At 47.6% G+C, this 23,730-nt stretch overlaps 1 protein-coding gene across 1 annotated transcript; it reads left to right on the top strand.

The window, feature by feature from the left end:
• Positions 1-2,106: 2,106 nt before the first annotated feature.
• On the top strand, positions 2,107-22,520 carry prdm10 (PR domain containing 10; the record flags this gene model as incomplete). Its single annotated transcript, XM_080547313.1, has 22 exons — positions 2,107-2,178; positions 2,379-2,537; positions 4,081-4,140; positions 4,353-4,457; positions 5,243-5,417; positions 5,583-5,824; positions 6,402-6,602; positions 6,767-6,839; positions 7,446-7,563; positions 7,905-8,025; positions 8,385-8,684; positions 12,207-12,548; positions 13,088-13,243; positions 15,391-15,570; positions 16,442-16,552; positions 18,061-18,261; positions 19,192-19,329; positions 19,893-20,063; positions 20,618-20,755; positions 21,267-21,411; positions 21,878-21,975; positions 22,329-22,520. 22 exons carry the CDS (start codon positions 2,107-2,109, stop codon positions 22,518-22,520), a joined length of 3,498 nt encoding a protein of 1,165 aa, XP_080403439.1.
• Between the last annotated feature and the right edge of the window lie 1,210 nt (positions 22,521-23,730).

Genomic DNA, 23,730 nt, shown 5'->3' with positions numbered 1-23,730 from the left:
TCTCTTCAGACGAGGTTGTTGTTGTGGTCCAACATGGAGCCTCTCTCTCCCTCCTTCCTCCTTCCTTGTTCTGCAGAGACGGGCTGGGCTCAACTACCAGGGGTCCATGGGTGGGTCTAGACACAATATTTGGACCCCAGACAATGTAAAGATAGACGTGCTTAAATAACACCGCGTTATTAAATTATTAATGCGATTTGTTGGCATAGTAAAGCACATCTCCAAGGTCAGCCTTTACAGGGGAGTTAAATGTGATAATGCGGCTTTTTGGTTGCGCTGATTTTTTTGTGGTATGGTCCGGTTGGAACCGAGAACCTGAGGGGTCAGGATAGGGGGGAACACAGGGAACAGATATGATAAGCCGGATATGTATTGCATCTTCAGAAAGTAGGAGAATGTGTCACAGATCCGCGTTGTCGAGGCAAAGTGGTGCAGTTTTGGCACAGATTTCTGTATTTCCTGGCTCATCTGTACAATTTCCACGTCGTTTTGTCTCTCCCCCCCTCATTGAACATGGCATGGTTAGTCTGGCCGAACGTTCTTGCAAGAACAAGATCGGACATGCTGGTTTATTTTGGTTTTTCTAAGCCAGTCTAGAGAAAGGCTAGGATGGGAGACTGGCTCGTATGAAGCAAATGAATGAATGAATGAATGAATGAATGAATGTCACGATATTAAACCAGCGACTTCTGTCCACAATCCTACTACACCCGTGACCTGCTTACAGTAGCAGGACATGTCGTCCTGTTGTGTGTCTGGCGCGATCACATGATATAATAAATAATAATAATAATAATAATAATAATAATAATGGTAGCTAGAGAGCCACACATGTATGCAGTATGTATAATAAAAGAAATGACATTTCTACGTGTGGCCTTCGGATAGTTTAGCTACAGCTAGTAGCTAAGTCTGGAACTGACACATGCGAAACCTTGCTACCATAATATGAATATCACATAGATCCTTGCTGCCATATGAATATCATATACATAGATCCTTGCTGCCATGTGAATATCATATACATAGATCCTTGTTACCATATGAATATCATGTACATAGATCCTTGCTATCATATCAATATCATATACATAGATCCTTGCTATCATATGAATATCATATACATAGATCCTTGCTGCCATATGAATATCATATACATAGATCCTTGCTACCATAGATATGAATATCATATACATAGATCCTTGCTGCCATATGAATATCATATACATAGATCCTTGCTACCATAGATATGAATATCATATACATAGATCCTTGCTACCATTATGAATATCATATACATAGATCCTTGCTGCCATATGAATATCATATACATAGATCCTTGCTGCCATATGAATATCATATACATAGACCCTTGTTATAATATGAATATCATATACATAGATCCTTGCTACCATATTAATATCATATACATAGATCCTTGCTACCGTATGAATATCATATACATAGATCCTTGCTGCCATATGAATATCATATACATAGATCCTTGCTACCATATTAATATCATATACATAGACCCTTGCTACCATATTAATATCATATACATAGATCCTTGCTGCCATATGAATATCATATACATAGACCCTTGCTACCATATGAATATCACATAGATCTGGTCATGTACTACATTATAAAAATGGTCCGTCCCTGTACAAATATTTGCAGACAGTTAGGGTGGTACTTGAATGAATGAACAGTGTACATGAATGAATGAATGAATGAACAGTGTACATGTACAACAGAGTGAATGAATGAACAGTGTACATGAATGAATGAATGAACAGTGTACATGTACAACAGAGTGAATGAATGAACAGTGTAGCCTGCTACATGTACAACAGATAGGGAAGACAAATTCATGATGTCATTGTAACTACAACAGCATAATAATGTTATTCAATCGATTGAGCAATTGAATTGCATTTCTCCCAAAACATTTTACTCCTACACGTTACTGAAGCAGTGTGCCTGCTGTGTGTAATACATATTTCCATTGATTCACATCTCAGCATCAGTGTGCATCCTGGCCTGCCTGATCAGCTGACGAGGTGACGGGGATCTGTAGACAGGGCCTGGCACACCCCTGCCATGGAGACCAAGCAGGAACCATCCCCTGTGTGGAGCCAGGCTCCCAACATTGAATCAGGCAACGCCACGCAGGTCTGTTCCTCTGCCTGATAAGACAAGTTATTACAGAAACAGCTTTTAGTAAATGACTGGAAATGTTTTTTTTAAAATTACAATGTCTAGGAAGTGAAAGCATTTTATTCTTGAAATAATTCTGTAATTCTGCATACTAATACAATGGAACATGGATAATTAGTGATGTCAGTAAGGGGGGTTATATGTGTGTGTTCCAGGTGCATTTTGAGGGTGGTGCCGTGGCCCAGATAGTGTACAGCGGGGACCAGCAGGACCGTGGACAGCAGGTGGTTTACACTGCAGACGGAAACTCCTACACGTCCGTGGAGTCAGCTGAGCACACGCTAGTCTACATCCACCCTGCTGATGGGTCACAGGTGAGAGACAGGGGGCCTCACACCTGATCCTAGTACACTCTGTCTCATGCTGCGAGCTACACAGGCTGTCCTAATATGATCCATCAGATCGCATAGCAAGACAACACCACAGTGTATGGAACTATGTGGTGCATGCCTCTGGAATAGTAATAATAATAATAATAATAATAATAATAATACTATAATATATAATAGTTTAATAATTTTTATTAAACCTTTATTTAGCCAGGTGACCTCATTGAGATAAGGAATCTCTTTTCCAAGAGGGACCTGGCCAAGAGGGGCACAAGGACACAGGCATACATTCAATACACAGATTCATCCAAAAAAACAAGACATTAAAAGCAGGTTTGGGCGGGCACAGATACTGAATTAAAAGCAATGACAATTTCCAAATACTTTCACCTTCTAAGACCTTTAAAATCGTTATGAAAGCATCATAACTGATTAGTTATTTTAGTTTTAAGTCTTTCTGGAGAGTATTCCAGGCAGAGGGGGCAGCGTACTTAAACACTTTTTTGCCCAGCTCAGTACGAGCACGTGGAACATGCAGTTATAAAGTGTCCTGTGTTCATGGTTTCTGAGGAGATGTGTACACGGATAGGTAGGGACCGGCCAAGGAGAGTTTTATATATAAAGCTCAACCAATGGGTATACCTGCGTACATACAAGGATGGCCAGTCCACTTTTACATACAATGTGCATTGATGAGTAAGGTGTTTACAACCAGTAAGGTGTTTACAAACAGTGACAAATCTCAAGGCACAATGATACACAGAATCCAGAGAATGCAGACATTAGAATGCAGACATTAGAATGCAGACATTAGAATGTAGACATTAGAATGCAGACATTAGAATGTAGTCATTAGAATGCAGACATTAGAATGCAGACATTAGAATGTAGACATTAGAATGCAGACATTAGAATGCAGACATTAGAATGTAGACATTAGAATGCAGACATTAGAATGTAGACATTAGAATGCAGACATTAGAATGTAGACATTAGAATGTAGACATTAGAATGCAGACATTAGAATGCAGACATTAGAATGTAGACATTAGAATGCAGACATTAGAATGCAGACATTAGAATGTAGACATTAGAATGCAGACATTAGAATGCAGACATTAGAATGTAGACATTAGAATGCAGACATTAGAATGCAGACATTAGAATGTAGACATTAGAATGCAGACATTAGAATGTAGACATTAGAATGTAAACATTAGAATGCAGACATTAGAATGCAGACATTAGAATGCAGACATTAGAATGCAGACATTGAGCAGAAGCGTCCATGTACAGGAGGTCACCATAATCTAGCAGAGGTCAGAGGTCACCATAATCTAGCAGAGGTCAGAAGGTCGTTACAATACAAGATATTTCCTGGTTCCATGGGAAAAGCACGATTTGTTTCTAAAAAAAGTAATTGTTGACTCACATAGGTCCCATTTACAAGAACCTGCCCCCGTACTAAGGTAGGTCTGGTGAAAGTTGCTGCCTTTGCCTGAATGCTGTTTGTGTTGATCTCTTCCAGACGATGTTCACCGACCAGCCCCAGGTGGCCTACATCCAGCAGGACGGCACAACACAGCAGGCAAGTTTGTCTTCATTCAGAGTGTGTTCAATTGTTTTACTCTAGATGATACTCTAGATAATACTCTAGATATTACTCTAGATATGACTAGATAATACTCTAGATATTACTCTAGATATTACTCTAGATATTACTCTAGATAATACTCTAGATATTACTCTAGGTGATACTCGTACAGAAATGTAAATGTTCTGTATGGTTCTGTTGCATAGGTGACGGTGTTGCTGCCCAGTGGACAGAACATGAACGCTGCCAACCTGCACGTCCTCAGTAACGTGGCAGAGGCGCCTCAGGCCATCCTGGAACCTGTTCCACAGGTGAGGACATGACATGTTGTGTTCTTAAAATTTGTTTTTTTCAGATTTTTATCCCTTTTTCACCCAATTTGGTAGCCAATTGAACCCAACCTAGCATCCAATTATCCCCTGCCTATTGCGTAGGATCCGCCGCACGACCGTGGCCGGCAGCCCCAGAGGAGATCGCCAGGCAGACTAGCTGACTGGCTCCTCGAGCCCAGCACCGTTATTCCGGCACCCCGGGGGCGCTGTTGCGCGACGGATCCTTGTCCGGAACTATTCCTATACCGCCCTCGGGAGCGGCCGCCCAATATGCCGCTCCCTGTGTGTGCCTCGGCCATATCCGGATCTGGCGAGCTGGGATTCGATCCCAGTCCCCGGTGGGCAGCTTGCACTAGTGGTTAGTGCTTAGACCGCTACACCACCGCGGGGCACGACATGTTGTGTCCTATCTGATCTGTATACAGGGTTCCCATGGGTCCTTGACATTTTGTGAATTTGAGAAAAAGAAATCAAGGTCTTAAACGTTTTTGAAAATAGACATGGGTCATTGAAAGTGCTTGAATTCCCCCCTCTCTCTCTCACTCTCTCTAAAAAAATAATATACAGTATATATATGTTCAAAAATGTTTTACTTAGCTCATCAACTAGTTCTGTCTCAAACTGTGCCGTGTTGGGTTCTTGAATTTGAGGGAATTGAGTCTTTCAAGTCCTTGAAAGGTGCTTGAATGAGATGCTTCAGAAGGTGTGGGAACCCTGTTGACAGCATCACAGTTTGTATCACAGTATGCCTTCTCTATTCCCAGGGTCAGCTGACTGTGGTGAACTCACTCCCCATCACAGCCCCTTCCTCCAGTCCCCTGGCCGCCACAGACTCAACAGAGGATTCTGATGAGGATGACGATGATGAAGACGAAGAAGACTCTGACTTAGACGACTGGGAGCCTAGTCCACCCCAGTCCTTCACCCCCCACAGCCTCTGTGAGTGCTAACCCTAACCCTAACCATAGAAGATGTTTCTCAACGTGCTGAACAGACAGCCAGGATTAACCTTAGTGTCTTTCATCACCAATACGTGATGATTGTCTAATGTTTAGTTAACTGATCATGTCTGATATTTCTCTTTCTCTCTTTTGTTCCCCTCAGGGTGTGAGGAGTGTAACAATGCCAACCCGTCAGTGTGTCTGAAGCACGGCCCCCTCCACCCCATCCCCAACCGGCCCGTCATGTCCAAGGCTCGGGCCAGCCTGCCCCTGGTCCTCTACATCGACCGCTTCCTGGGAGGGGTCTTCTCCAAGAGGCGCATCCCCAAGAGGACCCAGTTTGGCCCTGTGGAGGGGCCGCTAGTACGACAGGCCGAGCTGCACGACCACTACATCCACCTCAAAGCAAGTCACCTCTCTGTTCTCCACAAGTCACCTCTCTGTCCTCCATAGTCTTGTTAGTCTAGTCTTACTTTGTTCTTGTTCCACAGTCCTCGTTCACGCGTCTTAAAGGTGCAGCATGTAGCAGTTCACGTTGCGGTCCTGTCTGAGGCCACGCTGAAAATGTGAGAACATCCATAAGGTGTTTTCTAATAGCGTCAAACGTGTATATCATTGAAAAAAATTAAAACATAGCGTAAAATAGGTATGCAAAGGCCAGTGCTCGACCTCAACACCAGGTTTGAGAAAGAAGAACTTTGGTCCAAAACATCTTCATCATGTGATCTCAGTCCCTGCTTGGTACAAGTTCATCGTGGCCGTTTAGTACTGTTTATAATCTGACATCTGTATCCTGAACCTTTAAGCACTTCTCAATCTACAGCCAGAGGTATCCTAGCCTGGACACGCACCCCTGGTTGCCATCCTGGAGTCTAACCATGTAGAGCCAGCCTGGAGTCTAGCCATGTATACTCAGGGTCAGGGTTAGGGTGATAGTGTTGGTCTGTTGTTTGTTCTCTAATCGTTTGTCTCCGGTCCTCAGTTGTGCCTGCTGGATGTAGACACGGACGGGGAGAAGGCTGAGGACATGTGGGTGGACCTGTCTGACGAGGACAGCTGCAACTGGCTCATGTTCGTCAGACCCGCCCAGAACCACCTGGAACAGAACCTGGTGGCCTATCAGTACGGCGCTGAGATCTTCTACACAACCCTCAAGAACATCCAGCCAAAGCAGGAGCTCAAGGTTGGGATACATACATACATATACACATATATATATATATATACGCAAGTCTCAGATATAAATATGGGTCTGATTGCTGCTTGGCAAACATGTGTTCCAACGTTAACAGTGCTGTAATGATTATGGCTGTTAAGTTTAGCCTTTTAATAATCTTTCTGTTCCAGGTGTGGTACGCAGCGTCGTATGCAGAGTTTGTCAACCACAAGATTCACGATGTAACAGACGAGGAGAGGAAAGGTATTTTTATTTTTATTTTTATTTTTTAATTAGTTTTTCAGATTTGATCCCTTTTTCACCCAATTTGGTATCCAATTGAACCCAACCTAGCATCCAATTATCCCCTGCCTATTGCGTAGGATCCGCCGCACGACCCCGTGGCCGGCAGCCCCAGAGGAGATCGCCAGGCAGACTAGCTGACTGGCTCCTCGAGCCCGACACCGTTATTCCGGCACCCAGGGGGCGGTGTTGCGCGACGGATCCTTGTCCGGAAATAGTCCTATACCCCCCTTTGGGAGCGGCCGCTCAATATGCCGCTCCCTGTGTGCCCTGGCCATATCCGGGTCTGGCGAGACCGGGATTCGATCCCGGTCCCTGGTGGGCAGCTTGCACTAGTGGCTAGTGCTTAGACCGCTGCGCCACCGCGGGGCGGAAAGGTAAAATACTTAACCTAGCCCTAACCCTCACGTGTCTCTGCTGCTCTCTTAATCTCAGTAACCACATGTTCCTCCCCTGCTCTAAGAAATCCAGGAGGTTTGATATTGGTCTAACTCTGCTGTGTGGTTGTGTGTGTCAGTGTTGACTAACTAACTCTGCTGTGTGGTTCTGTGTGGTTGTGTGTGTCAGTGTTGCGGGAGCAGGAGAAGAACTGGCCCTGCTACGAGTGTAACCGCCGCTTCATCAGCTCAGAACAGCTGCAGCAGCATCTCAACATGCACGATGACAAGCTGGACTATGTCACCAGGTAAGACATGATGACACCTGGACTATGTCACCAGGTAAGACATGATGACACCTGGACTATGTCACCAGGTAAGACATGACAATAGTCAACATTCAACACTGAAAAGTAGATAGATAGAAAATGTATTAGCCACACGACCAAAGCCGGTGGAATTTGTTCTCGGTACAGCATATTAATCTCTGCATCACACAAATGACCAAAACAAGGAAGTGCACAATAGACAACCAATCAGACAATTTTTATTTATTTTTTTACTGTGTTGTCCCACACTCTATCTACTGGACCGGTTGAGTTTACTACACAGGTGACATGACTGACAGGTGTTCTCCCTCCTCCTCCAGACCTAAAGGCCGCAGCAGGGGGAGGGGCAGGAAGCGGTTCGGCACCGGCAGGAGACCCGGACGGCCGCCCAAGTTCATCCGTCTGGACCCTCAGGGCGACGCCGGTGTGGACAACACTCCGGTACGGACAAGTAACTACGTCATAGTATATGTCTCCATAGTATGTACTGTAGGGGCGGCTGTGTCTCAGAAGGTAGAGCTGCCGTCTAATGATCGCAAGGTTGGCAGATCGGCGGTTCGAGTTCGAGCCCCGGCTGGCCACATGTCGAAGCGTCCTTGGGCAAGACACTGAACCCCAAATTGCTCCCAGTGAGCGGGCCGGCGCCTTGCATGGCAGCTTGCCGCCATTGGTGTGTGAATATGTGTGTGAATGTGTGTGTGTGAATGGGTGAATGAGAGGCCGTTGTAAAGCGCTTTGGAATGAAGCGCTATATAAGTCAGTCTGTTTACCATTGACCATATATATGTGAATGACTGCAGGAGCTGCTGGGATTCGCTGGGAAGCTGCCGTTCGAGCAGAGAACAGACAGCGGCCAGAACGGTCTGATAGTGGCTGAGCTGGAGGTGGAAGGAGTGGGCTCTGACGCTGAGGGCCAGCTGGGGTCGTCTGGAAGTGAACCGGTCCCAGTCCCAGACGCAGACGCCCCCCCCACCCCCACCGCTGACTGCCCTGCGCCAGTGAAGGAGGACCCCTCCCACCTCACCCCGGCAGACCCCCACCTCCCCCCGGCAGACCCCCACCTCACCGCCCAGGACATGAGGCGAGCCAAGAGAATACGGGTAAGACCGCTGAGACGCTGAGATGGTCTGTCCTGGTCTGTCCTGGTCTGTCCTGGTCTGAGATGCAGTGTTACATTTACATTTACATTTTTGGCATTTAGCAGACGCCTTATTCCAAAGCGACTTTTAATCGATACATTTGACTAAGCAAGTGAATCGTCAATCCACCAGTCGTAGCAGGAAGAGTAATCTAGCTCAGGCCCAGGGCCAAAAAACATTAATAATATATATATAGATTATTTTTTATATAGACCCTGGAGAACAGAGAAACAGTACAAGGAGGGCAGTAGAAGTCTTAGGAGACACAGTATAGGGGAAAAGCAGGTGTCTCAGCAGACGCAGTGCTGGGGGGCAGTAGATGTCTCAGGAAGAGCAGTTAAGGTGTAACCTGTCTCTTAGATGGCTGCAGCTTTTTATTTTTTAAACCAGTGTGTCTCTCTTTCTCAATGCGTGCTTCTCTTAAAGATGGACATGCAGGTAGGTTGGCCCTGAAGGAAGGCAGCATATCAAACTGTCTAACTGTTTTGTTGGTGTCACGTAAAACATCCTAACAGCTCCTCCTCCTCCATTCTCCATCACATCTGTCGGCTTCTCCCTCTGTGACAGTGGAATGCTTCTCTGTGCTCTGTCGCTGTGTCAGGGTTCCCATGGGTCCTTGAAATCCTTGAAAGTTTGTGAATTTGAGAAAAAGAAATCAAGGTCTTAAAAGTTTTTGAAAATAGACATGGTCATTGAAAGTGCTTGAATTCCCCCCCCCCCCCCCCCTCTCTCTCTCTCTCTCTCTCTCTCTAAAAATATATATATATTCAAAATGTTTTTTACTTAGCTCGTCAACTAGTAAATAAGTCTCTGTATTGCTTAACTTTACACATCTGACCACGATATTGTCCATCTGATCCCATCCTACAGGCAGAGACTAAAAGTGTCAAAACCTGTAGTGAAGTCGTTCAGAACATGGAACAGCGAGGCTATGGAGAAAAGCAGCGCCTGGTTAGAGCGGGCTGGCTGTGACGAGGGCTATGTGGAGTGGGCGGGGGCTGAGGCCGGTAACGACTTGGATGCGTACACTGACACTGTGACGTCATTCGTCAGCTACTGCGAGGAGGTGTGTGTTCCAACTCGGACCAGGGTCAGTTATAATAATGACAAACCCTGGTTCACAGCCCAGCTCAGAAGGCTGAGGTTGGAGAAGGAGGATGCCTGGCAGAGGGGTGACAAGAACAGGTTTAGAGACGCCAGGTACAAGTTCGAGGCAGCTGTTAAGCAAGCAAAACATTGCTACTCTGAGAAACTGCAACAACAATTCTCAGATGGCAACGCTGCCTCTGTCTGGAAGGGTCTAAAACAAATCACCAACTATAAACCAAAACCCCCTCAGACCACAGAAAGCACTCTCCTTGCAAATGAACTGAACAAGTTTTACTGCAGATTCGAACTACAGTTTGCCCCCTCTGCTACTGCCCCCCCTCTCCCCCCCCCTCTCCCCAACCTCCCCTCCTCCTCCCTTCTCTTCCCTGAGCCCCACCCCCTCTGCCCGCCCACACCTCTCTGTCTCAGAGAGAGAGGTGAACCGCCTGTTCAAGAGACAGAACCCCCGGAAGGCGGCCGGTCCGGATGCTGTCTCACCCTCCATGTTGAAGTTCTGCGCTGACCAGCTGTCCCCTGTGTTCAGCAACATCTTCAACTCCTCCCTGGAGTGCTGTCAGGTACCAGCCTGCTTCAAATCCTCCACCATTATCCCTGTCCCCAAAAAGTCGAGGATCACAGGCCTGAATGACTACAGACCCGTTGCCCTGACCTCTGTAGTCATGAAGGTCTTTGAACGCCTCGTCCTTGCCCACCTGAAGTCCATCACAGACCCTCTCCTAGACCCCCTGCAGTTCGCGTATAGAGCCAACAGGTCCGTGGAGGACGCGGTCAACATGGCTCTACACCATGTCCTGGAACATCTGGACACGGCCGGGACCTACGCCAGAATCCTGTTCGTTGACTTCAGTTCGGCGTTCAACACTATCTTGCCACCCATACTGGAGTGTGGGCTCTCTGCACTGCAGGTGCCTGACTACACCTGAAGGTGGATCACAAACTTTCTGTCCAACAGGACCCAGCGGGTGAAGCTCGGGAAGTCCATCTCTGAGCTGAGGACCATCAGCACCGGTTCCCCGCAGGGCTGCGTCCTGTCTCCCCTCCTGTTTTCCTTCTACACCAACTGCTGTACCTCCAGCCACCAGTCGGTCAAGCTCCTCAAGTTCGCGGACGATACCACCCTGGTAGGGCTTATCTCCAGGGGGGATGAATCTGCTTACAGGAGCGAGATTGACTTGGTGGTCTCCTGGTGCACCCGGAACAACCTAGAGCTGAATGCTCTTAAGACAGTGGAGCTGATAGTGGACTTCAGGAGGAACCCACCCCCTCCCTCTCCAATCATACTGGGAGGCACTCCAGTCACCACCGTGGAGTCATGCCGCTTCCTTGGGGTGACAGTCTCTCGGGACTTGAAGTGGGGGCCCAACATCGACGCCCTCACAAAAAAGGCCCAGAAGAGACTGTCTTTCCTGAGGCAGCTCAGGAAATTCCACCTTCCAAAGACCACGCTGGTGAACTTCTACATGGCCATCATTGAGTCCATCGTCACCTCCGCCATCATCATCTGGTTCCCCGCTGCACCGGCCAAGGATAAGGCCAAGCTGCAGCGGGTGATACGCTCGGCGGAGAGGGTGATTGGCTGCCCTTTGCCCCCCCTTGAGGCCCTGTTTAAAAGTAGGGCTTTGGGGAGGGCCAGGAAGATCATGGCTGACCCCGCACACCCAGGACACGGTCTCTTCGCCCCGCTCCCCTCAGGCAGGAGGGTGCGGTCCCTAAAAACTGTGAAGGCCCGACATACACACAGCTTTTTCCCCACAGCCATCCGGCTCCTAAATGCCGCTGCCCCCCCCCCCCCCCTGACCTGACCCCTATCTATCTACCCTCCCTCCACCCCCACCCAGAGAGCTTTGGACTGTCTGGACATGAACACTTGAACACTTGATCTCTGCACTTTATCTTTATATTAATTATGGCTCTTGCACTTTGATGTTGGTTTGCACTGTCTTGTCCTGTCTTGCACCTGTTCTGCTGTAAACCGTGCTCCATTGTCCCAAACCAAATTCCTAACATGTTTACATGTCATGGCAATAAAGTCTTCTGATTCTGATTCTGATTCACATATTTCACAATATATTGTTTAGCTGTGCTGTGGTAGAGAAGGCAAGAGACCATCTAGTGTTCACACATTCAAGCCTCTCTTTTTAATTGTTGTCTGTGAGTGGATAGTTCCTATTATATAAATTCTCATCTAGTTTTGTCTCAAACTATGCCGTGTTGGGTCCTTGAATTTGAGGGAATTGAGTCCTTGAAAGGTGCTTGAATCTGATGTTTCAGAAGGTGTGGGAACCCTGGTGTGTCCACAGCGTTAAGATTCCCCTTCTCTCTCTCCTCTCTCTCTCTCTCTCTCTCTCTCTCTCTCTCTCTCCTCTCTCTCAGAACGCGGCCCTCCAGCACCTCTTCATCAGGAAGACCCTGCGGCCGTTCAAGTGCACCCACTGTGGCAAGGCCTTCCGGGACAAGGACAAGCTGGAGCAGCACCTGCGCGTCCACGGCCGGGAGTACGCGCTGTCCTGCCACCTGTGCAGCAAGGCCTTCCTCAGTAACCTGGCGCTGGAGGACCACCTGCTGCTGCACTCGGAGAGCCGCTCCTACTCCTGCCTGTTCTGCACCGACACATTCGACCGGCTGGAGCTGCTGAAGGACCACGTGGGCTTGCACGCCGTGGACGGCTGCTACTCCTGCCCCTCCTGCAAGAAGGGCTTCACCGACTTCATCCAGGTCAGCCCCCCCCCCTGCTGGTGCTTGACACTCAAAGTATATGAAAGTATTTAAAATACTTAGAAAAGACAAGGTGTTTCACTGACTTCATCCAGGTCAGCCCGCCCCCCTGGTAGTGCTCGACACTCAGAGTATTTGAAAGTAGCCGACGAAGGTCGTTAGATCGGCGGTTCGAGCCCCGGCTGGCCACATGTCGAAGTGTCCTTGGGCAAGACACTGAACCCCAAATTGCTCCCAGTGAGCGGGCCGGCGCCTTGCATGGTAACTTGGTCGCCATTGGTGTGTGAATGTGTGTGTGAATGGGTGAATGAGAGGCCGTTGTAAAGCTCTTTGGATAAAGGCGCTATATAAGTCAGTCTATATAAGTCAGTCAATATAAGTCAGTCTATATAAGTCAGTCCATTTACCATTTATTTTAAATACTTTTAAACCCAGGTCTGCTCGTTATGCTCCGTGGTGAACATGCTTGGTTCGTGCACCTCTGAAGGTCTGAAGGTCTGAAGGGTCACTACTAACTCAGAACTGCTGCTGTCCTCTAGGTGAAGAAGCACGTCCGAGGTTTCCACTCAGAGAAGATCTTCCAGTGTGCCGACTGCGACAAGGCGTTCTGCAGGCCGGACAAGCTGCGCCTGCACATGCTGCGACACTCTGACCGCAAGGACTTCCTCTGCTCCACCTGCGGGAAACAGTTCAAGGTGAGAGAGAGACATGGAAACAGTTCAAGGTGAGAGAGAGAGACATGGAAACAGTTCAAGGTGCAAGGTGAGAGAGACATGGAAACAGTTCAAGGTGAGAGAGACATGGAAACAGTTCAAGTTGAGAGAGAGACATGGAAACAGTTCAAGGTGAGAGAGACATGGAAAAAGTTCAAGTTGAGAGAGACATGGAAACAGTTCAAGTTGAGAGAGAGACATGGAAACAGTTCAAGTTGAGAGAGACATGGAAACAGTTCAAGGTGAGTGAGAGAGACATGGAAACAGTTCAAGGTGAGTGAGAGAGACATGAAACAGTTCAAGGTGAGTGAGAGAGACATGAAACAGTTCAAGTTGAGAGAGAGACATGGAAACAGTTCAAGGTGAGAGAGACATGAAACAGTTCAAGGTGAGAGAGACATGAAACAGTTCAAGTTGAGAGAGAGACATGGAAACAGTTCAAGGTGAGAGAGACATGGAAACAGTTCAAGTTGAGAGAGAGACATGGAAACAGTTCAAGTTGAGAGAGAGACATGGAAACAGTTCAAGGTGAGAGAGAGACATGGAAACAGTTCAAGGTGAGAGAGACATGAAACAGTTCAAGTTGAGAGAGACATGGAAACAGTTCAAGTTGAGAGAGACATGGAAACAGTTCAAGGTGAGAGAGACATGGAAACAGTTCAAGGTGAGAGAGACATGGAAACAGTTCAAGGTGAGAGAGACATGGAAACAGTTCAAGGTGAGAGAGACATGGAAACAGTTCAAGGTGAGAGAGACATGGAAACAGTTCAAGGTGAGAGAGAGACATGGAAACAGTTCAAGGTGAGAGAGAGACATGGAAACAGTTCAAGTTGAGAGAGACATGGAAACAGTTCAAGTTGAGAGAGAGACATGGAAACAGTTCAAGTTGAGAGAGACATGGAAACAGTTCAAGTTGAGAGAGACATGGAAACAGTTCAAGTTGAGAGAGACATGGAAACAGTTCAAGGTGAGAGAGACATGGAAACAGTTCAAGTTGAGAGAGAGACATGGAAACAGTTCAAGTTGAGAGAGACATGAAACAGTTCAAGGTGAGAGAGACATGGAAACAGTTCAAGTTGAGAGAGAGACATGGAAACAGTTCAAGTTGAGAGAGACATGGAAACAGTTCAAGGTGAGAGAGACATGGAAACAGTTCAAGTTGAGAGAGAGACATGGAAACAGTTCAAGTTGAGAGAGAGACATGGAAACAGTTCAAGTTGAGAGAGAGACATGGAAACAGTTCAAGTTGAGAGAGACATGGAAACAGTTCAAGTTGAGAGAGACATGGAAACAGTTCAAGTTGAGAGAGACATGGAAACAGTTCAAGTTGAGAGAGAGACATGGAAACAGTTCAAGGTGAGAGAGACATGGAAACAGTTCAAGGTGAGAGAGACATGAAACAGTTCAAGTTGAGAGAGAGAGACATGGAAACAGTTCAAGGTGAGAGAGAGACATGGAAACAGTTCAAGGTGAGAGAGAGACATGGAAACAGTTCAAGTTGAGTGAGAGAGACATGGAAACAGTTCAAGGTGAGTGAGAGAGACATGGAAACAGTTCAAGGTGAGTGAGAGACATGAAACAGTTCAAGTTGAGAGAGACATGGAAACAGTTCAAGGTGAGAGAGAGACATGAAACAGTTCAAGGTGAGAGAGAGACATGGAAACAGTTCAAGTTGAGTGAGAGAGACATGAAACAGTTCAAGGTGAGTGAGACATGGAAACAGTTCAAGGTGAGAGAGAGACATGAAACAGTTCAAGGTGAGAGAGACATGGAAACAGTTCAAGGTGAGTGAGAGAGACATGAAAACAGTCCAAGTTGAGAGAGAGACATGGAAACAGTTCAAGGTGAGAGAGAGATGGAAACAGTTCAAGTTGAGAGAGAGACATGGAAACAGTTCAAGGTGAGAGAGAGACATGGAAAAAGTTCAAGTTGAGAGAGACATGGAAACAGTCCAAGTTGAGAGAGAGACATGAAAACAGTTCAAGGTGAGAGAGACATGGAAACAGTTCAAGGTGAGAGAGAGACATGGAAACGGTGGAAAGAGAGAGGCTGATAAGATTAGGTGGAAGTACAGTCGTTTATTCATGTGTTGTGTGTGTATGTGTGTGTATCTTTTTTGTGATTCTCAGAGGAAGGATAAACTGCGGGAGCACATGCAGCGGATGCACAACCCGGAGCGCGAGGCCAAGAAGGCGGACAGGATCCACCGCTCCAAAGCCCTGAAGCAGAAGGTGCCCACCACGGACTTTGAGAGCTTCATGTTCAAATGCCGCATGTGCATGATGGGCTTCAGACGACGAGGGATGCTGGTGAGTCTCGACCTTCTCTCTCTCTCTCTCTCTCTCTCTCTCTCTCTCTCTCTCTCTCTCTCTCTCTCTCTCTCTCTCTCTCTCTCACACTGCCCTAAACTGGTTTAGATCCTACCTACAGGACAGAAGCTACTATGTCTCCATTGGCAACTTTGTACTGACCAAATTAAAATGACGTGGAGTTCCCCAAGGGTCAATCCTTGGCCCCCTTCTTTTCAGTCTCTACATGCTTCCATTGGGACACATCATAAAAAAGAACAACATTTCCTACCACAACTATGCGGATGACACTCAAATCTACATAGCCCTCTCACCTAACGACTATAGTCCCATCGACAATGTGTAATTGCATTGAGCAAATAAACAAAACTTCCTCCAACTAAACAAGGACAAATCAGATCTCCTCCCACCCTATATTTCTGCAAGGCCCCTAAGGTCAGCTGAGACTAATCAGCTAATCATTCCAAGAGTAAAAACAAAACACGGTGCAGCAGCTTTCAGTCACGCTGCCGCATGCTTCTGGAACAAACTCCCTGAAGAAATCAAACAGGCCCAAACCCTTAAAATATTTAAATCTAAGCTAAAAACCTTCATGTTTTGCAGCAGTTATGATTTAACACAAACACTTCTATCAATGTCTTTTTTCCATGAACTATTGTGTTATTAAATGTTTTATCTATTTACTTCTTATATTTGCTTTTATTCATTGTAATTTTGTTTTTCTTCTTACTATGCTCCTCTTGCTGTATTTTTAAATAATGTATGTAAAGCACTTTGAATTGCCCCTGTTGTATGAAATGTGCTGTACAGATAAACTTGCCTTGCGTGTCTGTATTGTGCTCAGCCTCTCCCTCCATGTTCCTGTGTGCAGGTGAACCATCTCTCTAAGCGCCACCCAGAGATGCGCATAGACGACGTCCCAGAGCTCACCCTGCCCATCATCAAGCCCAACAGAGACTACTTCTGCCAGTACTGTGACAAGGTCTGCCTCCTATCATGCTACCACACACACCCAGACCACACACACCCAGACCATGCTACCACACACACCCAGACCATGCTACCACACACACCCAGACCATGCTACCACACACACCCAGACCATGCTACCACACACACCCAGACCATGCTACCACACACACCCAGACCATGCTACCACACACACCCAGACCATGCTACCACACACACCCAGACCATGCTACCACACACACCCAGACCATGCTACCACACACACCCAGACCATGCTACCACACACACCCAGACCATGCTACCACACACACCCAGACCATGCTACCACACACACCCAGACCATGCTACCACACACACCCAGACCATGCTACCACACACACCCAGACCATGCTACCACACACACCCAGAACACACACACCCAGACCATGCTACCACACACACCCAGACCATGCTACCACACACACCCAGACCATGCTACCACACACACCCAGACCATGCTACCACACACACCCAGACCATGCTACCACACACACCCAGACCATGCTATCACACACACCCAGACCATGCTACCACACACACCCAGACCATGCTACCACACACCCAGACCATGCTACCACACACCCAGACCATGCTACCACATACACCCAGACCACACACACCCAGACCATGCTACCACACACACCCAGACCATGCTACCACACACCCAGACCGTGCTACCACACACACCCAGACCACACACACCCAGACCATGCTACCACACACACCCAGACCATGCTACCACACACACCCAGACCATGCTACCACACACACCCAGACCATGCTACCACACACACCCAGACCATGCTACCACACACACCCAGACCATGCTACCACACACACCCAGACCATGCTACCACACACACCCAGACCATGCTACCACACACACCCAGACCATGCTACCACACACACCCAGACCATGCTACCACACACACCCAGTAGTATGACAAGGTCTGCCTCCCTACCACGCTACCACACACACCCAGACCAGTATTATATGATCAGCCTAACGTAGTCGTTGACTGAGTTTACATGCACACCATATTCCTGTATTAATCGGAATATGCTCGATTGGGCAAGAGTCATGTACGTAAACACGTACCGAACCCGCTTAAGGCCATAATTCTGAATCTGAATATTGTGACATGTAAACACCTTAATCGGAATATGGTGTGCATGTAAATGCAGTCTTACCTGAGTCTGTCCCTGCAAGGTGTATAAGAGTGACCTGAGTCTCTCCCTCTCTTGCAGGTGTATAAGAGTGTTTTCCCTCTCTCGCAGGTGTATAAGAGTGTCTTCTTTCTCTCAGGTGTATAAGAGTGTCTTCTCTCTCTCAGGTGTATAAGAGTGTCTCCTCTCTCTCAGGTGTATAAGAGTGTTTTCATATCCTCTCTCAGGTGTATAAGAGTGTTTTCCCTCTCTTGCAGGTGTATAAGAGTGTCTTCTCTCTCTCAGGTGTATAAGAGTGTCTTCTCTCTCTCTCAGGTGTATAAGAGTGCCAGTAAAAGGAAAGCCCACATCCTGAAGAACCACCCCGGGGCAGAACTGCCCCCCAGCATCCGCAAGCTGCGCCCCGCCGCCCCCGGGGAGCCCGACCCCATGCTGAGCACGCACACGCAGCTGACCGGCACCATCGCCACCGCGCCCGTCTGCTGCCCTCACTGCGCCAAGCAGTACAGCAGCAAGGTGACTGACTGACACAGAGCCACACACACACTACAGACTCTGTGGAACATCATGTCTTGGGCCCTGGGTCGTGTTCATAAGCTTGTGGTCAGAGGCCTTCAAATGGCTGGTCTATCTAAGAGAAGGGCCAAACAGTTAGCAAAGTATTGCTCAGTATCTGCTGTTATTGGTAGACGCTCAATATGGAGATGGCGGTGCTTCTTGTACCCATGAGCTGGAGACTGTCTGTTTTACAGTGTTGATACTGTATCTGTCAACCCACTGGTATCATCTGGTGTGAATAACATCCTGTGTGTAGTAGAACTGGTCGAATAACATCCTGTGTGTAGCAGAACTGGTTGAATAACATCCTGTGTGTAGCAGAACTGGTTGGAAAACATCCTGTGTGTAGCAGAACTGGTTGAATAACATCCTGTGTGTAGCAGAACTGGTTGAATAACATCCTGTGTGTAGCAGAACTGGTTGAATAACATCCTGTGTGTAGCATAACTGGTTGAATAACATCCTGTGTGTAGCAGAACTGGTTGAATAACATCCTGTGTGTAGCAGAACTGGTTGAATAACATCCTGTGTGTAGCAGAACTGGTCGAATAACATCCTGTGTGTAGCAGAACTGGTCGAATAACATCCTGTGTGTAGCAGAACTGGTCGAATAACATCCTGTGTGTAGCAGAACTAGTTGAATAACATCCTGTGTGTAGCAGAACTGGTCGAATAACATCCTGTGTGTAGCAGAACTGGTCGAATAACATCCTGTGTGTAGCAGAACTAGTTGAATAACATCCTGTGTGTAGCACAACTGGTTGTTGGCTCAGCACTGTACTGTAACTGACTGTTTTCATAATGTCACAATGCACTGATAGTACTTATGTCCTTTAGATATTGTACATGTATGTGGATATAGATAAAGCATTTAACATGTGTCCCCAGACTAAGATGGTGCAGCACATCCGTAAGAAGCACCCAGAACACGCCCAGATGGTCCACAGCCTCCAGGCTCCTCTGACCTCCGCCATCATCAGCCCTGCCGTCATCACCACGGAGGGGGCCGCACAGGAGGCGGTGGTGGTGAGACACACACACACACACACACACACACACACACACAGGCCGCGTTCGTAAATTGGCTCTGAGAGCGCCGGAGCATCCATGTGACTGCCTCTTGTCCAATCGAATAACTTGGTCCCTTTATTTGATTAGGCAAGAGGCAGGCACGTTCAGGGGGACAAGCCGGCGCGCCCCGTCTCCGACCTCCGGGGAAGGGGGGGGGGGGGGGGGGGGGGGGGGGTAGAGGGGTCGGTCGCTCCGCTAGTCGCTGTCAGGCTCTCCCTCTCCGTCCTGTCAGACCAAACCACCATTATCTCCCCCCGGCTCCTGAAGTTGCTGCCATACTACAGCTCTCACTCACTCACACACACACACACACACACACACACAAACACACACACACACACACACACACACAAACACACAGACACACATAAACACACATAAACACATAAACACACTTAAACACACACACATAAACACACAGACACAAATAAACACACAGACACACATAAACACACACACACATAAACACACTTAAACACTCAGAAACACTTGTTGACATTCACCCCGTGTCTCTCCAGACCACAGACCTGCTGACCCAGGCCATGACGGAGCTGTCTCAGACGCTAACCTCAGACTACCGGCCGGCCCAGGGAGACTACCAGAGGATCCAGTACATCCCCGTGTCCCAGGCCGGGCCCGGCCTCGCCCAGCCACAGCACATCCAGCTGCAGGTGGTCCAGGTGGCCCCGGTAAGAACCAGAACCAGAACCCATCTCACTAGTGGCTCACATCCCATTTCTCTCTCAGATGTAAGAGACCTGGTGAGAAGTCACCTCCCCACTAGGCAGGTTGTTCTGATCAACTCTCCACGTTCAGATCTGGGATTTCTGTTTGCTACTCCGACTGACGAGGGAACAACACTGAGTGCTTTTCGTTGTGTGTGTGTGTGTGTGTGTGTGTGTGTGTGTGTGTGTGTGTGTGTATGTGTGTGTGTGTGTGTGTGTCTGTGTGTGTGTGTGTGTGTGTCTGTGTGTGTGTGTGTGTTACCACCATGCATGTTTGTGTGTGTGTGTGTGTGTGTGTCTGTGTGTGTGTGTGTGTGTCTGTGTGTGTGTGTTACACCATGCATGTTTGTGTGTGTGTGTGTGTGTGCGTGTTACCACCATGCATGTTTGTGTGTGTGTGTGTGTGTGTGTGTTACCACCATGCATGTTTGTGTGTGTGTGTGTGTGTGTGTGTGTGTGTGTGCGCGCGCGTGTGTTACCACCATGCATGTTTGGTCATGTGTGTGTGTCTCTCTCAGGCGTCCTCCTCGCCTCACTCCCAGCACCCCATGGTGGACGTCAGCCAGCTGCACGACCCCCACGGCTACAGCCAGCACTCCATCCAGGTGCAGCACATCCAGGTGTCTGAGCCCCCGGGGGGCCAGGGGACCAGCCAGGTACACCTCCCTCCTTCCCTACTACACTTTTACATTACATTTACATTTACATTTTGGGCATTTAGCAGACGCCAATCGATACATTTGACTAAGCAAGTGAATCATCAATCCACCAGTCGTAGCAGGAAGAGTAACCTAGCTCAGGCCCGGGGCCACTGGCAGTCTCCGTGATGGAAGGAAAAAACTAAACTTATATAGACACTGGAGAACCAGAGAAACAGGACAAAGGGGGGCAGTAGAAGTCTTAGGTCCTATTAGTCCTCCTACTGCACTGAGGAGAGCCTGCTCACTGCTGCTTACCCCTAACTACCCCACACAGTACAGTCAGGCTGGCTGCTGTGGGTTTGATCCAGAGAAGGCAGCTGATATGAACAGTAAACAATATGCGTGTGGGTTATGGTATAAGGATATGGTTATGGTATAAAGGATATGGTTATGGTATAAGGATATGGTTGACGTACCTGCTGGTGATTTGTCAAACATGGTCCGTCCTCTACTGTTGTTCTTCCAGGTCACAGGTCAGCCTCTAAGCCCCTCCCAGCAGGAGCTGACCCCCGTGACTCTGGCCCAGAGCCACAGCCTGCAGACCACCTCCGCCCAGCAGGGGGCAGTGCAGCACGCCTACATCCCCGGGAACTGGAACTACCGCGGCTACCGTGAGTAGATAACTAACTAACTAACTAACTAACTAACCCTAACTGTACTCATGGTAGCTAACAAATGCAAATGAGCTCACAGCTAAATCCGGGATATTTACTGTCACCATACTTTGTATAAATGTATCTATCTATCTATCTATCTCTCTATCTATCTATCTATCTATCATCTATCTCTCTCTCTCTATCTATCTCTCTATCTATGATCTATCTATCTATCTATCTATCTCTCTCTCTCTATCTATCTATCTGTCTATCATCTATCTATCTATCTTGCTCTCTATCTATCTCTCTATCTCTCTATCTATCTATCTATCTATCTGTCTATCTATCTATCTATCTATCTATCTATCTATCTATCTATCTATCTATCTCTCTATCTCTCTATCCATCTATCCATCTATCCATCTATCCATCTATCCATCTATCCATCTATCTATCCATCTATCTATCTATCCATCCCCAGCCTCAGAGATCCAGATGATGGCGCTCCCACACACCCAGTATGTGATAGCCGAGGCCAGCGCTCCCGTCTCTGCAGTGAACAGCGGCCAGGTGAAGACGGTGAGTGAGAGAGAGGAGGCCTGGTGGACGAAGCGTGAGCTGAAACCAAACAATGACTATGTGGTCGGTCTTTTCTGTCTGTTCATGTGAACCTGTCCTAACCTGTCCTAACCTGTCCTAACCTGTGTTGTCCCTGTCCTAACCTGTCCTAACCTGTGTAATTCTGTCCTAACCTGTCCTAACTTGTCCTAACCTGTCCTAACCTGTCCTAACCTGTGTTGTCCCTGTCCTAACCTGTCCTAACCTGTGTTATTCTGTCCTAACCTGTCCTAACCTGTGTTGTCCCTGTCCTAACCTGTCCTAACCTGTGTTGTCCCTGTCCTAACCTGTCCTAACCTGTGTTGTCCCTACAGACTCACTATGTGATATCCGAGGGTCAGGCTGAGCTGGAGGCCAAGCAGGCCACCGTACCCCAGACCACCGCCCAGGGCCACGCAGAACACCTGGAGCAGCAGCCAGCCAATCAGCAGGCCACCACACAGTACATCATCACCACCACTACCAATGGCAGCGGAGCTAGTGAAGTTCACATCACTAAACCCTGACCTCCAGCCAACCCTGTGGACTGACCCTGCATGCAGCCCTGACCAGCCTATATGCACACACTCACACGTACCTGCTGAAACACACGTACTGCATTAGGGGTGCGTGGTAATACAGTAATATACTGCGGTATTTGGAAAATACCAGCGGTTGTGGCCTGGGGTGGTCCAGGGGTCTAGTGCCACGGTCTACAGTGCACACACATGCCCATGTCGTCTTGGGCTCGAATCCGGCCCATGCCCTCTCTCCCTTCTTCTCCTTACTGTCCTGTCTGTCTCACTAACTCTATCCCAAAAAATGAAACATATGCGTGGGACTGCCCCACTCCAAAAAAACTACAAGTTTTAAGTTCAGAGTGTTGGTCCAGCACCACTGTAATTTTAATTGTAATTTTGCCATTTAGCAGACGCTTTTAATCCTTTTAAAAGCGACTTACAATTATGAATTACAGGGACACTGTACACTGTCTGTGTGGTCGAACACGCTGTGATGACACAACGTTTTGTAAACAATGTGATTTGTCAAATGAATAACCTGTCAAATAAAATACTATTTATAAGAGATCATAATCGCGTGTCACATGACGCTTCTCCTCAGAAGGAGGAGGTGAGATCACAGACTCCTCCTCCTAACACGTGTTTCTCTGTACTGGCTGGGTGTTTGCAGTGTTTCCCATACATAGTCTCATTTGTCCCGCCATAGGCTCATTACAAACCGAAAGTAGATATTATTATTTTTCCAGTGTGGAAAGGACGTAGCTAGGGCTTTGGTCGCTGTCACAAATTCATAATTTGAAATTGGCGGCTCCCTACAATGTGATGTTTAATCCAGCTGTAATACCGCACACCGCGGTTACATTTGGGGACGTTTTAACGGTGTCAAACTGGATACTGCCCAACCCTAACCCATACAGTACATACACTCACAGAACACTTAAATAGGAACACTATACACTATACTAACACTGGGCAGGGCCTGCCTTTATTAGGAACACTATTAACACTGGGTAGGGTCTCCCTTTATTAGGAACACTATACTAATACTGGGTAGGGCCTCCCTTTATTAGGAACACTATACTAATACTGGGTAGGGCCTCCCTTTATTAGGAACACTATACTACTACTGGGTAAGGCCTCCCTTTATTAGGAACACTATACTAATACTGGGTAGGGCCTCCCTTTATTAGGAACACTATACTACTACTGGGTAAGG

The sequence above is a fragment of the Nansenia antarctica genome (assembly GCF_963989245.1).
Source record: "Nansenia antarctica genome assembly, chromosome: 17".
NCBI classification, from domain to species: domain Eukaryota; kingdom Metazoa; phylum Chordata; class Actinopteri; order Argentiniformes; family Microstomatidae; genus Nansenia; species Nansenia antarctica.
The sequence above is the reverse complement of the archived record's forward strand: the minus strand, read 5'-3'. Positions and strand labels throughout refer to the sequence as shown.